Genomic DNA, 17752 nt, shown 5'->3' with positions numbered 1-17752 from the left:
AGTGCAGGCACTGCGCTGTCCTTTGAAGAAGATGCAAGTCCTCTTCTACTATAGTGCAGCATATCGGTCGTGGCGGCCATTGATGTTGCTGCTGTTGCTGCTTCTGTAACATGCTCGACGGTGTCGGCCATGTTTAATTACGGGAAACTGGCAACATTGAAAAGCGGGAGATGGCGAGCGCTGCCAATGTGCGATGAGAGAGAGAGAGAGAGAGAGAGAGAGAGACAAAGAGAAGAGAGATTTAAAATTAAAAAAGAAAAGTTTTTATTTTTAATTTTTTATTTTTTTTTATTTTTTTTTTTAAAGGGGGGGGGCCGGGGGGGGGTCGGGGCTGCAAGTGCGAGGGGGGGCGAGGGGGTGAGAGGAGGGGCGCGGGGGGGTCGGCGGGGGGGTTGACCGAGGGGGTGAGCGGGAGGGTTGAGGGAGGGGGTGAGCGGGGGGGCTGCGGGGGCTGAGCGGAGGGGTGAAGGGGGGGGTTCCAAGGGGTGAGCGGGGGGGCAGCGGAGGGGTGAGAGGAGGGGTGCAAGGGGTGAGAGGAGGGGCTGAGCGGGTGAGGGAGAGGCTGAGCGGGTGAGGGAGGCTGAGCGAGGGGTGAGCGGGGGGGCTGAGCGGGTGAGGGAGGGGCTGAGCGGGGGGCTGAGCGGGGGACGGACGGAGAGAGAGAGACGAAAAGAGAAGAGGGGTAGAGTGCAGGCGGAGCAGAGGAGCAGAAAGCATGTACGAGCATTTGTCTAAGTTGTATGGTTACAATACAAAATAGTACAGACAAAGAGAGGGGAGAGGCAGCGAAGGAAGAAGCTAGTAGTGACAAGTGGGAGAGAAGAAGGCGAAGCAACAGTGAGCAGAGCAGCCGAATGCAAAATCAACTTTTTGGTTGGTGGCACAACTTCAACAAAAACTATTTAAAAAAACAAGAACGACCCGCAAGCTCCATTGACAACCATCTGAAAACACGAGATTTGCAAAAAGGTGCTGCAAACGACGATGATCAGAGTGAGGTGGCTGAGTGAAAATCCATCTTCATGCTTCTGAACGTGAAATCCCTACAAACCCTATGTCTATAGATTATCTCCATCTATGACGAGGCATGTTTTCTTCGCCATGTCAAGGTCTTATTGCTACATATGATTTCGAGTTAACTAAGGGTGCTCTCAACGGAACCAACAACGGAAGAAGGAGAGAGAGAAACAGAGAGCCACACAAGCTTTGGTGGATGCAAAACACCCTAATCTTCTTTTTCATTCATTTACATATGTGTTTGAGTATTGTACATAACCGGGGTAAAGGCACAGTGACCTTCAACCCCCACAACCTCCCACTTAAAGGACAATGTGCCTTTAAGGAAGAACAACCAGTGAGCATACTATCCAATGCCCATCAATACACGACAATACTCAAACCGCTGACTAGATAGACTCTTCGTCAGCATATCTGCAGGGTCATCATCTGTATGAACCTTGACAAGCTCTATGCACTTGTCCTCAAGTACCTCCCTGATGAAATGATACTTGACCTCAATGTCTTTGGTCTTTGCATGAAAGACTGGATTCCGTGCTAGCTGAATAGCACTCATGGAATCACTATGCAATGTCGGTACACCTGTATGAATCCCCAAATCTCCCACTAGCCGATCAAGCCATATAGCCTCCTTGCAACCCTCTGTGGCTGCAACATACTCAACCTCTGTGGTAGACAAAGCAACGCACTTCTGTGCGCGAGACATCCACGACACTGCACCACCTGCAAAGGTGAACACATAACCAAAAGTGGATCTCCTACTATCCACATGCCCTGCATAGTCTGAATCTGTGTACCCAAGTACACGGATGTCTCCTCTACCAAAGCAGATGCACATCTCCTTGGTACCCTTCATGTACCTCATGATGCACTTAACTGCCTCCCAATGCCTCTTTCCTGGATTAGCCATATACCGGCTAACAACTCCCACTAACAACTCCCACTGCAAATGCAATGTCTGGTCTAGTAGCTATCATAGCATACATAAGACTCCCAACTGCTGATGCATAAGGAACCATGGTCATCATGGCCCTTTCCTCATCTGATTTGGGACTATCTGTATGACTCAGTTTCACATATGGAGGCAATGGAGTACTCACTGCATATAAGGAACCTTGGCCATCATGGCCCTTTCCTTATCCGATTTGGGACTATCTGTATGACTCAATTTCACATATGGAGGGCATTTTAGCTTGATGTCCCACCTGCATATCAACCACATTTGGCTCATCATTTCCACCAAAAGATGATTCATCATCTACCCTTGATTGTATACCTATGGGAGTACTTGGTGGTACCATTTCTTGCACATTTGGTGCATGGACAGCTTGCTGTCTATCAACATATGCAGGTGGATTCACATCCTGGAAAGTGATTCTCCTCATTTCCACATCCCTCATGGGTGCCTTATGCATCTTCTTCTCATTGAAGACTACATCATGGCTGCGTATGATCTTCTTTGCTTCTGGATCCCAGAGACGATAGCCCATCTCTCCACTTTCACCATAACCCAGAAAGATGCATTTCCTAGACTTAGGATCTAGCTTCTTTCGAAGCTCTTTTGGCACATGTGCATATGCCTCACACCCAAATATACACAAATGAGAGTAAGAGGGCTTCTTGCCACTCCATGCCTCTTCAGGAATACCACCATCCAAACTCTTACTAGGTGATCTATTGATCACATACACTGCAGTCTTCATTGCCTCAGCCCAAAAACCACCAGAAAGACTTGCATTGGAAAGCATGCATTGCAACCTTTCTTGAATGGTACAGTTCATCTTTTCTGCAACTCGATTTTGCTCTGGAGTACGAGGGGATGTGAGCTCCCTCTTAATCCCACGTGTATCACAGAAATGCTGAAAGTCATGAGAGAGATACACTCTACCATTGTCAGTCCGTAGGCATTTAAGTGTTCTACCTAACTGATTCTCAACCAAGGCCAGCCATTTCTAAAATACCTGAAAAACATCACTCTTCCGAGCTATAGCATAAGCCCACACTTTCCTAATTGCATCATCAATGAATGTCACATAGTATTCAGCCCCGCCTAATGACCGTGTAGGCATGGGACCACATACGTCTGAATGCACCAAATCAAGCTTTTCAAACTCTTTCTTCCCCTTCTTTTATGGGCTGATTTAGTCTGCTTCCCATAGAGACAGTGCTCACTAAATTCAAAATCAGAGAAACTCAAATGCGCTACATAACCCAAACGGCATAAGAGTTTCATTCCATTCTGACTCATGTGCCCCAACCTGCAATGCCACAAAGAAGTGCTTGGCTGCTCGGTTATTGCAACAACATGATCAAATACCCCTGATACATGTAAGGGATACAAAGTCCCACACTTGGCACCCGTGGCCAAAAGCATAGAGCCCTTCTGAATTTTCCAACTCTGAAAGCCAAAAGTGGTGTGAAAACTAGCACCATCTAGCTGACCCACTGAAATAAGACTCTTGGTCAACTTAAGCACATGTCTCGCATGTTTCAAAATAAATGCACACCCATTTGCAAAAGAAAACTTTATGTCACCTGGTCCCACTATGTCACATGCATAGTCATTTCCAAGATGCACACAACCTGTCTTTCCACTGTCATAAGTGGAGAACCATTCCCTATGGGGAGTAACATGGAATGAAGCACCAGAATCCAAAATCTAATCCAGAGAATATGCATCATCTGAAGTGATAAGCAACTCTGCAGATAAACTAGACATGAAGAGAACGTCATTGTCACTATCATGTGTGACTGCATTGATCTCCTTGATCTTCACTTTTCCTTTGTCCTCCCTTGGACTCTCTCAAGATGAAATCTAATAGTACATTTTGCTAATGCATGCAACTCATTCCAATCATCCTCAGACATATTTGCAGGCTTAGCTTCAATCCCTGCCAAGGGTTTAATCTGCTTCTTTTGAATAAGCACATCCCTTATTTGTTCTTTCCACAAAGAAAAGTTTGTCCCATTAAACTTTTTAATGCTAAAAAACTCCTTTTCAGACATGGAAGAGGATGCCATGATGCAAATAAAGCAAAATCCCAAATGCTAGTGCCTATAAGAGAGAATCACACCAAATACCAGGTGCACCCAAATGTGTATGGCACAATAGAGTGAAATATCACCAAAACTCAAAGCTCAAAGCATCAAAAGATGTATCTGACTCATGTGCATATACTATGCATCCATATGAGCAAATCTGGCCCAAAAGAAAATGCCAACTGCAATGGCAATCCAAAATGCCAATAAGTGCCAAATGACTCAAGCATAAACACCATCCACTGGCATATGCATCAATAATATCTCATCCAAGAGAGCATAGCACTATCAATGCATCACCTGCAATGTGTCAAAGCTGTCCCTCGGCATAAAATAGCATCCATGTGCAACGCGTCCATAAAAATAGCATCCCACAAGGCAATTTGAGCCTATCAGCGCATCCAATAAGAACCGCAATGCATCCAAATGGCCTATAAATCATCCACTGCAACACAATGCACACCACAAATGAGCGCACACAGCTCAAACTACAACCAGAGTGATCTGCATAAGATATGCTCAAGAAATCATAGTCCCACGGTAATGACCGCTACTGAAAATAGAACCTGAGATGCCTCAAAACATGGGCGCCATTGCATAATCAGACTCAGCAAGAAAATATGCAAATATCTCTCTTCTGTCGGAACTCCAAAATCCCAACCGATGAGTGAGAAATGGGAGTCAACACTTATCCACTGCTGTGTGGCATAAATCTAAGGTTTCAAAACCTTAGAATGAAAAATGCATAACAGAGACAAAATCGAATACACAGAGATCTATAACTCTGAAAATCCTCCACCGAATCACGTAAGAACTGACAGGTAGGGGTTTTGGGACGTCCGGAACACAATGGGACAGATGGTTTTGAAAACCGTGGTCTCAATCACTGGGTCCAACACACACACTGAAAAACGTTTTTGGAAACAGAGCTGTTTGTAAACTCCACTGGCGTGCGAATGATGAGCAACATAGAATTTTTAGGACCTCCTGAGTCCACCGGAACTGACAGATCTGCAAATGGTTGCTCCAAACTTGATTTCCAACACCCGAGCAGAAAAACGCAAAAACTGACACAGTGAGTTAGAAATCCAATGAAATGATCCCAGATTCAAGAATGAAGGTGTTTCTAAGCTCCTGAAGTGAAGTGGATACCAAAAGCAAGCAATAGTTGCCTCTACAAGTCAATATGGAGTCTCTGTCATCGAACGGAACAGGGAAAAGCTCAAAAAACGACTTTTTCTTTGAAAACACTTAACAGGCTCTCAAAACCACTTCGCAAAGCCAAAGTGACTTTTCCAAAGGTTTCTCCAAGGTCTCTACACACTCCGATGCAAGTAAAGTCACCCACAAATCTTCCCACAGAGCATCTCCTTCCTCCCACAGAGCTGCTGAGCTTCAAGCATTCACGCACGCTCAGCTAGACCACCCGGGCTCTGATACCAGTTGAGGGTGCTCTCAACGGAAGCAAGAACGGAAGAAGGAGAGAGAGAGAAACAGAGAGCCACACAAGTTTTGGTGGGTGCAGAACACCCTAATCTTCTTTTTCATTCATTTATATATGTGTTTGAGTATTGTACATAACCGGGGTAAAGGCACAGTGAACTTTAATCCCCACATTAACGAGGTGAAGCCAACTAATGGAAAGGCGGCTATGTGAAGATCAGTCTTCACCCTTCTAAAGGCGATGTCGCTACAGGTTTGAGGAAAACCTAGTTGTCAAATGGAGTGCAACCTCAAAGATTGTGGTTTGGGGTGGCAGTCTCTCACAAGGTACTTGGCATGATGTGAAATATATCCACAAGCCTAGTGGTAAAATGGAGTGCAACAGCAAAGATTGACGTTTAAAGTGGCAATCTCTCACAAGATACTTGGAATGAGGTGAAATATATTCAAAAAAATATTTTGTTAAGGTACAAGGACCACCCAAGTCTACACTACTCTTGGAGATGGGAAGTTTGCCACCTTGAACTTCTTGGGATGGAGAGGACAATCAAATACATCCACAAGGTGCAATGCATGCCAACAAATAGGCTTCCTTTCTAGCCTCGGAAAGCTAGCTCTAAGCAACAAAAGACAGTAAAGAGCTTTGTTTATGGATGGAGAACATCAAGCATTTGGTTTAAAACTGAAGTGGCCTCCCTAGGGATATCGTCCCAAAAAGAAAGATAGCCTGAAGCATAATCATGAGAGAGAGACACCCATAACTACAGGTGTTCGCACATCACATAAACCCATCATACAAGGCCAATTCCTTTGCTGAATGAGGACTCGCAACTCAGCATATGTGCGTGAGCCGGTAGCAAGATAGACATAGAGAGCAGTGACTTGCATCCGAGCAAGCGTCCATCACCTACGGTGTGAGACACGTGGCACATAGTGGGTTGTGCACGAATGGGTACAATGGAAGTCAAGGCCCATCAAGGTGGTAAGAGGCAAAAAGAGGCGTGCCATAATGGGCCTGTAAGGTACGAGACTCTAAAGACATTAATTATGTTTTATATTTATTTTTCCAAAGGGGAGTAATCTTAAACTATCACAGATTGACAAGACATGTATATGTACTCATAAGAAACATGACCATAATTATAAAACTTCAAATTGCCTTACGCCATCAGAACGGAAGCCAGAGAGTTTAACACTCAGTACATATTACAAGTCTAAATACAATTGAGAGCAGATATATCACACATGATATAACTCATAACTCATCAGATAAATTGAGAAACTTGAGCGTTGATGAGCATAAGAGGCTGAACACAGAAGAGCATCAAGCATGAGATCACAGCCTTGAGCAATGGTGGAGATGCCATCGAGAGAGAAGGTAGAGCTAGAGAGACCAAAGTCATAAGCATATCGATGTATGGGCAGTGTGCATGTGCAAAAGATTGGAATTCTTGACTATCCAAGCCTCAAGGTATGGAATGCTTTTGCCTAAGTTCTTATAAATACAGCTTATCAGCATCAATATCCTACATCCCTCCAAATCCCACCAACCTAATCCCCTACCCCCACATACCAAAAATTTTTAATGCCATTTTTTATTAAAAAAACACGCCCCGCACAGGTAAGTGGCACCATGGGACGCTCTAATGCCCCTGATGCCCATAACCATAAGGGGCGCATTTCGGATCCAACTATGGGCCCAATGGAGATTGAGCAACACTTTGTCCACTATACAAGTTAGATTTCACCAAATCATAGATGGCCGTGTCACCATTGCCAGTTACCTCTGAGGCAACAAAGCCATGCGAATGTGAAGGGTATTTTTAGCGCTTAGGTGGAGACCAAGAAGCAGCTCCTTAAGCTTCTTCTTTTTCAGAACCTTGCATGTCTTCACAACAGCTGAGGTCATGGAGACCAGGTGATAATGCACACAAGCCACCAGCAATCACAAATAGGACTGCTTCCACATCACACATCACAAAATCTTCTTTTACTACTATCATAATGCACTCTTTTGTTCCATCGGTCATATTCAGTCTCCAGTGGATGTACATTGTTATCACGATGATACGATGATCCATTGTCATTGTCATCATGTGTGCATATGTGCATGTGTGTACCCACACATGCCCATGGAATCTGGATGGATGGTTGCATCATGCATTCTTGGATAGGTCTGTGCGGATCTGTACATGCATGTGTGCATGCATGTGCTTGTGTGGGCATATGTATGCACGTGGACATGCATGTGTGCTTGCAAGTGAGAGTCGATACCTGTAAACAGCCATCATGTCAATAGGTTCAACACCTTGCTGACTGGCCACAGTAGGTTCAGCTTCATCATTTATAAAATCTTGTAAAGACCCTTCGTCATCTTCACTTTCCTCTTCATCTGCAGAGAGAGCCTCGTCAGATGAGACCCTGCACAACAATGAAGATTATTATAATAATTAGAGTCAAAAGAGCAGCAGTGAAGGACACCTGAATGTTAGAGAGAGTATACAATCCAGATACTGAATCCCATAAAGATAAACAATAAAAATGTCTTACTCAGCTTCCACATCAACCAAGGTAGCTGCAAGTGCAAGTTTTTGCTTTCGCGAACCTTCATCTGAAAACAAAAGAGCAACTTAAAAACAGAAAACCAAAAAATGTTGGACGACTACCATTGCACACAAACTAAAAACTGAAACTGTTTCTTTAAATATCCTATGCTTAGATTAGGTCTCCAGATTCTTGTCCTCTTAATCTTTGGTTATCTACCCTCTTCAAAGAAGAGCCTCTTGAGAGAAGAGGGAAGGTTTTCCTCTTATTACTTGTCTGTCTGTTCTACTTGACCTCTTCTCTGTTTCTAGCACATGTTTGACAGCCTTAGTCCTTCTCCAAAGTATTGAAACTGAGGTAAAAGCTTCCATCCATAGAACAACTATAAACTACCAAGTTAATGTATTGATGTATCGTTGTTCTTATGGAAATTGGGGTAAATGTTAAATGTGTGATGGCTACAATTCAAGGGCTAGGGTTTCTGTGGGTTCAAAAGCACCTTGCTTGTAGCAAGGGCTCATCAGCAGATACATTTGGAGCAACAGGCTGAGTTCTCTTATCATGCATGTGATCTTTTTGGATTCAAAGATGGAGAAGAGTTAAAAGACAAATTTTCAATACCATAGGGCCTTAGGCATGGCAGGAAGTGTTAAACAGCTTCTTGATTCTCATGGTGTTTTGCAGTCAGATCCACAAACGATCATGCAGATTGGTATTGAGTATTATGCCCCACTCCTACCAATGGAGTGTGATACAGCTGACAAAGACTCATCCAGATTTACAGTTCCATTGGCGACCCTTAAGATGAAGGCACCTCTTAATGCGCCTTTCACCAACATGGAATTTCAGCCTTGACGATGCCTTGCATGCCCTGTACAAGGGCAAATGCCTTGGTTCAGACAGATTGATACTTTGCATTTCTTTGTGAGATGTGATTGGTGACGATGTCACCTCAGCTCTTTAGGGCACCTAGGACTTTAGTTTTATGTCTCACTTTTGAGTGCCTCATTCATCTCATCCCAAATGGGGTAATAGGTCTTTGATTACATAGTGGAGGCTGAAAACACTCTGTTGGGCAAAGCATAAAAAACTCTAGCAAAAGCAATCACGATTTGTTTGCAGCCCTTGCTTCTTGAATTGATTAATGATGCACATAGAGGCTTTGTGCATGACCGTAGTATGTTTTATAACATATTTTCCTTTTGGGAGTCCTCAGAATGGGCCAAGCATAACGACCAAGATATTGCTATTCTCTTGGTTTTTGAGAAAGCTAAGCCTCATGGAGATTACTTTAACCCTCTTGGCTTCTTAGACTTTTGGTTAGAGAGGTTGTAACTATAAGATGTTAGTAGTGGATTAGTGTGAACACCTCACCCAAGGAGCACTTTTATCCCCAACGAGGGGTTTTTCCCCCTTGGGCTAAGGGTACGTAACCCCAAGTGTGCGTTGTACTTTCTAAACTATGCCAAAATGTAGTCATTTTTTGCTTCGCCTGACTATCTCTACTCTCTATCTTCTCCCCCCATCTCCAACATTTGGTATTAGAGCCAGGTTGCCCCTTGCTCTCCCGCACCTAGCTGCCTCTCTCTTGGCCTCGAGGAGCACTTATTTCGCAAAACAAAAACATTTTTGTCATGACAAACCTGCTTGCAGCTTGTATTCAATCAGCCGCCACCCCCTACAAGTGTTCCAGACCTGGCCGTCTGGTGTTTTGTCCTTTTGTTGACTGCTCTCCTCTGTTACGGGCTTGGTCGCCTCTTTTGGACGTGATTTTGGAGGTGCAGCTTTTGTCTTTGGAATGGTCGACTAACGTTGGTGGAGTTTCCTCTGTTCTGGACCTTCTGCACCCATTTTCTAACAAGCAACCATATTTGGAGAGGGATTCATGCATGCTATAGCACTTTCCTTGACTAGCTGGCTAGACTTGCAGGACAGGGCAACTCTGGATCAATCGTGAGGCCTTATTGATGAAGATTGTTGAGGGGAAACACAAGATGGAAAGGAAGGGTGCAGAAACAAAAAAGAGACCATATATTGAGAAAATTGACGAAGGCAGAAGATGGGTTTTCTCTGATTCAGAATAGTTGCATCAGTTTTGTAGCTCTTGCCCTAATTGTTGCACCTATTCCAGCTCTCTACTAGCTTGGTCAATTCAGTCTTTGCCTGCTTTGGCTTTGATACCGCTCAAACAGTTCTGGAGCTGCACTTTTTTTGCCCAGACAGACTTGAGTTGACTCTGCTCTGCTAAGACTCGGCCTGTTTGGTCCTCACAAGGGAGAGGGCTTTTTGCTTTTCAAGCCGGCCTATTACGGAGTTAAATTTGACTACATTGGTGACTATGTTGTCAAGCTTTCTTAAACGGCGTTGCATTTGCCTTGTGTTTTGCAAATACCAGTGACTGTTCAATCCCATTTGGGAGAATTTTGTTGTGTTTTGTTGTGCACTCTTCAGTGACAATCCTTGGAACACTTAAAATTCAGTCTGACACAGTGCGAAGTGCAAACTCTAATAATAGACAGAGGGGGTTTAACCCTTAAAAGAAAAATCAGATGTCTTTCAATGCTTCAAGCAATTTGTGGTTATGGTTGAGAATGATTGAATCAGGGTGCAAAGTGCAGCACGACGAGGAGGGGCAAAGAGGAGGAAGAAGGGGACCTCAACAATATAGTGTTGCTGAGAGGAAAAGTAGGAACGAACAGATGCATGATTACAAGGAAAAGACTTCCACATAAATTCCGGATGGAGACAAAAATGTGTGCAGCACACACTTTGAACAAATGCGCAGCCAAGGCCTTCAAAATGATTACTCCCTCTTTTTTTTCATGAAAAACACTTCTATTAAGTATGAAAAATACTCGTGTGAGCAAGCTCAAAGCGGAAATACATCATGATGTACATGAGGAAACCCCCCTAAAATAAAGAACAGAAAACTCAAAATGAACTGGAAAGAAACCAAGGTTGACGCTGAAAGTGCCACCTCAACCTTGTTGTATTCTTTAAGAAAAAGGGGAAACCCTTCCATTCCCTAAGGAATATAACCCTCCTACCAGAGGCTGTCCGGGAAGAACCTTGCATGCTCAGCCAACTGGCCATCAATGTGTGAACAGTGTCAAATACTGGCCAAGTTGTGCGAGGGACGGACGTGAGATCCGTCTAAGGCCTCTGTGCATCTGGCCCTCCAACTCTGCGAAGCATCCAGGACACACAAGCCTAAAACTCACACTAGGACTCACTAGAACAAACCAAAACTGACTCAACTTGACTCCATTTCCTAACATGAGAAACTGTCCAAAGGGTACTTCTGAAGCTGGCCCAAGCCTTCAGATTCGCAACCATAAGCGAGGAGGAAGGAGACCTAAGACGGGTTGAGGTGAAGATCCATCTAGTGTTGTCCATCCAATATCCCCCTGAGGAGGGGCCGCAAGCCTAAATACCATGAATGAAAAAAAAAATACAAGGCTCATCCCCAGGCATAAGTCTTGTAACCACAATCAAGGTGTCCCAAGATCCTCTAGCAATAGTGTTTGTAGTGCCATCTAGCTTGCTCCATAAAAAATTCATGATAGGCCTTATGAGCTGAGTGATACAATCTCTAGAACTACACCAACAGAAGCACACATACCAGGCTGTAGCCAGCAAAACCTGGTTCACAACCACCATTCTAGATGCAAGGTCTAGTCTAGCTGAACTCCAGAAAAGGAGTTTCCTCCTAATGCTCCCCAACACAAGAGCAATCTGCTACGAAGAAGAGATACCTAAACCGACCTGGCATCCTAGGTATCTAACTGACACACCCCTCTGAATCCATGTGAAATCCAAATCCGCCCCCCAATCTAGAGTGTCATCGTCGCATATCCAAAAGCCAATGGACTCATTCCAATTAATGTGAGCACCTACTGCAGTACAAACAAATCCAAAGCTGTCTTGAAGGAAGTGAGTCTCTGAGGAGAGGCCTCCAAGAAGATAGCAATGTCATCCGCTAACTTGTAATCCACGAGGTCCTCTTCCCGTCTGAGGGGAAGTCTGAGCCCAAGAATGTCAGCTCCAGACCTAAGAAAAATGCTTATAGCCTCAACCACAAAGAGAAAAAGAAAAGAGACAAGGGAGCATCCCTGACGGACTGATCTAGAAATTTGAAACCTATCTCCCCTAACCCCTCCTATGAGCACCTGGTTGTGGGCTGACCTGTACAAGGCTGAGACCCCTCTGATCCATGCATCTAAGATCCAAAGTGATGACGGGTGCCCTCCAAGAAGTCCCAATCTAGTCCAGGAGTGCAAGCTTTTGACCGCTTTGCATGGCCCACTTAGAAGCTTCCCAAAAGGAGAATTTATTATTAAAAATGCTTCTGCCATGAACAAACCATTGTCTACGTATCATGAATAAGATCAGGGAGTAAGGGATGCAACCCTCCCCTTCACATATGGTAGCAGCCCTCTCTGATATTAGTGACTTTTATCATCTAGTTGCTAGTACCAAGAGACATGGGATTCTTAGGCGAGAGATTGGTATTCACCAGCAATTGGCAGCTTTGCAGAGAAAAGAGCAGAAGATGCCACTTGATGCTTGGATTCAAGAGCGCCTTGCTGCAGCAAGGGCTCATTAGGAGATTTTGTTCGATCAGAGAGTAGAGTTTTGAAACCCAGATCTGCAAAGCTGCCTCTAAAAGGTCCTCCTTTGCATAAACGGTATCAGGAATCCTAATGCTGGCAGACCGTCCTCTCAAATGCGGCTCGGAAACCATCAGAACCACTGGAAAGTGATCCGAATTGGAAACCCTAGGGGCAATGCAAACATATCCTCCTCTATCCAATGCCCAATTCCCAACATAAAATCCAATCAATCCGTGCATGGATAGGCATCTGCGGCCTCCTTTGCAACCAAGAATACAAGAGTGATTGTGACTGAGTGTGAAAAGCATCATCAAGCCAAACATCTCTACCATTGAAACTGAAAAGGAAGCATCCCAAGTTGCCCTCTCCAAAGAATGGATGCCGCCCTCTCTGCTCCCTTTTTTATCTGAGGGTAACTCTAGTATGTTGAAGTCTCCTCCTATGACCCATGAATCTGCAATGGGGGCCCAGGAGAGCAACTCCTTCCAAAACAGTATACAATCCCCTCTGTTATTGGAGGTGTAAAGGTTGAGGAGTCCAACCTTGCAACCCCCAATCGAAAGAAGAACCCACTAGGCTCTAGAGGGTAAGATCACGCCATGTCCAACAACCAAGGGAAGAAAAGAATCCAAAACTGAAATACAAGTACCTCTCCTAGTACCAAAGGCAGGTGACCAGAAGGTGTGACCTAAAAGTAGCTTGCCTAAATTTGTACATCACTGGCATCCAATTTGTGCTCTTGCAAGAGTAAAACATCAATAGAGCCACTAATGACACCTGGATGAAGCTAATTCCGAATCAATTGTCTGTAGCGGCGATGAGGGATGCCACCAAGACCCTATATGTTCTAGCTAACAATCCTCACCGGCGAGAGGATGTAGAATGGAACATCTTACCCGACTGAGTGGCGGAAACAAATCCCTCAATAAGGGAAGACCTCCTGCTCAAAGAGTGAGGGATGGAACCAAGTGGTGGAAACTCAATTGGAGAAAACACCCTACCACCTAAAGAAGAAGACGCCCTGTCAACAAGAATCCCAATCACTACCTCACCAAAGGTAGAGGGCACAAAGTCCTCCTGAAGGAAATTTGCAAGGGCTGAAAAGGAGTTCCTATGAATCAGGCCCGACACAGGGGTGCGAAGGATCCCTTCAGAGGGAAGTGGATCAACAGGGTACCCTTTCCTCTATCCAAGGGGGGAGCTGAAGACTGCTCCTAAGAACCCTATGTTTGAAAAGCTGCAAAGGCCTCTCCAACTAGAGAATGCGCATGGTCACGGACAGGGCCTACCACTGTGATAGGAAGAGAAGCAACCAATGGGTCTCGGGTAGAAGCTGCAACTGGGACCATAACAATAGCTGAAGCATCCTGAGCTGCGTGAGGGGCAACACTGGGAACAGCTACAAGGAAGCGCCATCCAGTCTCTTGTTTGAGACCTGGAAGGGTGAGACCCATAGATGAGTCCAATCAAAATGGTCGAGCATTCAAGCTCTACATCTTTCTTGAGCTTCTGCGACTCGTCTTTTGAAAACCTGATAGTTTTCGCGGCCCGTGGAGGCGGAGTAGGATTGGCTGATGGAGGATTCATTGCCAATCGAGATGAGAAGGCCGACTCGAACAAAAGAAAGCTCCATCCATTCCAGAAAAGTTGGGGAAGGAGAAAGGCAAAAAGGGGCAAGAAGACGAGAGAGGAGGATGAGGGGTCAGACGAGGAAGCAAGCAGGGAGGAGGGAGGCAAGAAAAGGGGGGAGAGGCAGGTTGAAGGGGTGGGTTAGAGGGTAGGAAGAGGAGAAGGGGGAGGCAAGAGAGGCAAGAAAGGCCGAGGGGGAGAGCGAGCTGAGAGGCAGGGAAGGGGGGAGAAGGGGTGGGGGTTGAGGTGTCCCACTGGAGGGAGGGGCTGAAAGTATGCTGTCCTGTAGAATTTGAATCAGCCACTTGAGGCTGCTGTGCATCAGCATGTGTAGGCTGTAGTTGCTGAGATCTTCTACTGGCTGTTCTCAAGTGCCCTCATTAGCCAGTGGAAGCAACCTTTAAAACACATCCTAAGAACCAGTATGCAGCTGTCTATTAAACTCAATCATGGACTGATCTAAGTTTTCTGCAAAAACAACTCTCTACTCACAAAAATTGCTTAGTCTGAAGATGGTAGAGAGTTGAGACGGTAAGATTTACGTTTGCTGCTCTAGCCAACACAAATGCACATAATGGCCTTATCATCCAACTTGCTTCTATTTGTAGGTGCATGTACATAGGCTGTGCAGCCAACCTTGGGTTTCTTGTCATACCAAGCCTCAAAAGGGAGTAATCATCGTGCTGCTGCTCCTCCCTGCTCCCAAGCTGCTCCCTCCCCCTCTCTACGCCTCAGCCCTCTCCTCTCCCTCTGCCCCTTCCTTCCTCAGCCCCTCCCTCTCCACCTACCCCCTCCCTCCCTCAGCCCCCACCTACCTGCCCCCCCCGCCCCCCGCCTTCTCAGCCCCCTCCTCCCCCGCCTTTCTTCCCACCCCCTTCCCCGCCTCACTCCCCCCCTCCTCCCCCGCCATTTCTCTCTTTTGTATTGTGTCCATAGCTTTGGACGGAAATATATTCTTTTGGTGGTTTCTAGATCTAGCTGGATCATTGTCTATTTACTAGTCTGCACATCTATAAGAAGCACACAAGTTAAGAAGTTTGTGATTCCACTCCCCACACAATCTGTGTGAGCTCCTGGGCTATTCTATCAGTCTTCCGCTGTGCGTACCCTCTGCTAATTGATTCTAACAGTGCCTTGGATGCAAACAAATGGGCCACCTAGCACATGATTTCCCCAGAGGACAGAGACATGCCCCTCCCCCCCCCCCTCCCGGCATGCTCGACAAGGGCAACAGAGGCAACGTCCTCGGAGGCAACAGCAGCAGGAGTCCCTGACTCTTTGGGTGGAGCCTTTCGAGGGGAAGTGGACTAGGGTGAAGAGGAAGTAAGAAGGCCACGAAGAACCAGAGAGCACGGGAGAGCAGACCGAGAAGCATCTTCCCAGTACCAAGAGGGACGCCCCCTCGGGTCGACCCTAGACTACCCGCCCCATCCCTTCGCCTCCCCGCTCCTCCCCCTCTTCCGCTAACAGCAGCCCGCTTTCTTCTTCATCTTCGCGTCCCATTCCTATGGAGCCTCAGGCTCACCCAAAACCTTAGCCCTCGAGCATAGGTGAGGCTGACCCTTCTCCCTCATAGTCTACGCCTTCATCCTTGCAACCACAGTCTAGTGCTCCTTTAGCACAAGACACCGCTATCGGGGAGAAGTCTGTTCATTTATGGCATAGGCAATGAGTCTCTTCTCAAATCTCAATCAGATATTATTGGATATTTTTGTCTTGCAATAGGAGACCAGATTACCTGGCATGAGCCCAGCAAATTTTGGCTGAGTAATAAGCCTTACCCAGAATGGGGAGATGATGTTGGATTTAGTTGCATTCAGGGAGGTTCTTCAATCAGATACCTTGACTATAAAGTTGGGATTGATGTTTTCTCCATGCAGCAGTTCGTTTCAGAGCAATAGCAGGAAGCTTCTCTTTTGGAGCTCAACCAAGCTAGATCTTACCTCTAGTGTAGTGGTAGTTGACCATGTGTTCTTAGGGGAGATCCCAACATGTGAAGGTGGACTAAATATCATTGATCTAGATACAAGTGCAAAGCTTCCTTACAAATCGATTGTTAGGAAATTTATACTAAGGTGAGAGCCATGGAAGGCTTTTGTCTTGCGGAAGATTATTTCCTGCACATGTGGTGATTAGCGAGACACCATGAAGTGGATTTTCATTTCAACAGCTACCAGGATGCCTCTCTCATCATTTATGGCAGTTATTATCAAGGCTTGGTGCAGCATCAAGGGTTCTCTGGCAAAGATTCCTCCATCCACATAGGATGAGACTTTTAGACAGCCAATTATGTGGTGTAGTTTTATTCAGGATGATCAGGAAGCCTCATGATATATGTAGTTGTCTACTTGGGAGAGAGGTTCAGCTACCACGGTGGGATATTGAAAGGCTTTCAAAAATCTTCCTAAGGATCAAAGAGATCAAAGGCATACCATCTCAAGGAGAGTGGGAGAAGGACTGCTCAAATTGACTTAGCTATCTGTTTGGATTGGACCGCAAGGGAAGGTGGACAGTCCAACCTCTTGACATGGATGGGTGGCTTCTTTGGCATACGCATCCCCTTCCAGGCATTGGATTTGTAGGGGTTACAAAATGGACCATTGTCTTTTTTGCGTAGTCGTGTGGTAGATAGTGAGATGACAAAGCAATATTAAATTATATTTTTCAAGATGCACGATTTCTTCCTATGAGTGTAGTGGGCTTAGTTTAGAGGTGTCGGTTTGTTTCAAGCTGATACTTAGACCCCCATCCATAGGATGTTCCTGACGGGAAATGAGGCTATCCTTATATGGGGTGTCCATATAAAATTCTTGACTTGGGACCTATTGAGTAGAGTTGGTTGGTAGCAAGTAATCACTCCCTTTATCCAGTTCACTATTAGCAAGCATGGAAATTTCAGATTCAAGCAAGTAGCTGGAGACCATTCAAAGAAGCCCACTAAGCAAGTTTTCAGATTAGCCTGGATCTACAGAGGGGTTTTTGGAGGTGGATTTGGAGATCCCTCAGAAATAGGAAGGTCACTCTTTCCTTTTATCTTCTTGCATGGAGAGATTTGCAATAAACAAATGGAGGGAGAAATTCGGAGCTGATCCTTCTTGGCCACGGTTTATGCATATTACTTACTAAGTCTATCCAGTATTGCCGCTGTGAGTGCAGACAAGCCAAGATCATTTGAGTAAGGATTTGATTGCTAGGCTTATGGGGAGATTCAGCGCTTCCATTTTGTTTATCATTTGAGGTTCAATGGCTTGGCTCTGTTTGACTGGATATCAAGGGTTTTATGAAAACCTGGGCTTTCAGGTTCAGCCTCATACAGTTCATGTTTGGCGTTTGGATATTATATGGAGGCACTTGACAAGAGGCAGATTCACGCAGGTCAGAAATTGGCCAGCATCCGAACAAACATCTGTAAACACTTTGATGGACATCCGGTCTAGGATGCAGGGGACATCCAAGTGGTTTTGACC

The 17752-nt window shown here is 45.4% G+C and overlaps 1 protein-coding gene across 1 annotated transcript in view; it reads right to left on the bottom strand.

Moving 5' to 3' along the window:
- The window catches only part of FANCM (DEAD/DEAH box RNA helicase family protein), a 152100-nt gene that overhangs the window by 8823 nt on the left and 125525 nt on the right, over positions 1-17752 (bottom strand). Inside the window, exons 21-22 of the mRNA XM_087378925.1 lie at positions 8050-8110; positions 7774-7920 (exon numbers count right to left, since the gene is read on the bottom strand). Coding sequence (XP_087235051.1) covers positions 7774-7920; positions 8050-8110 — 208 coding nt within the window. The remainder of the gene's footprint in view (positions 1-7773; positions 7921-8049; positions 8111-17752) is intronic.

This window comes from Dipteris shenzhenensis, chromosome 9 (assembly GCF_047967505.1).
Source record: "Dipteris shenzhenensis isolate YYH24624 ecotype China chromosome 9, Dip_SZ_1.0, whole genome shotgun sequence".
In the NCBI taxonomy this organism is placed as follows: Eukaryota; Viridiplantae; Streptophyta; class Polypodiopsida; order Gleicheniales; family Dipteridaceae; genus Dipteris; species Dipteris shenzhenensis.
The sequence above is the reverse complement of the archived record's forward strand: the minus strand, read 5'-3'. Positions and strand labels throughout refer to the sequence as shown.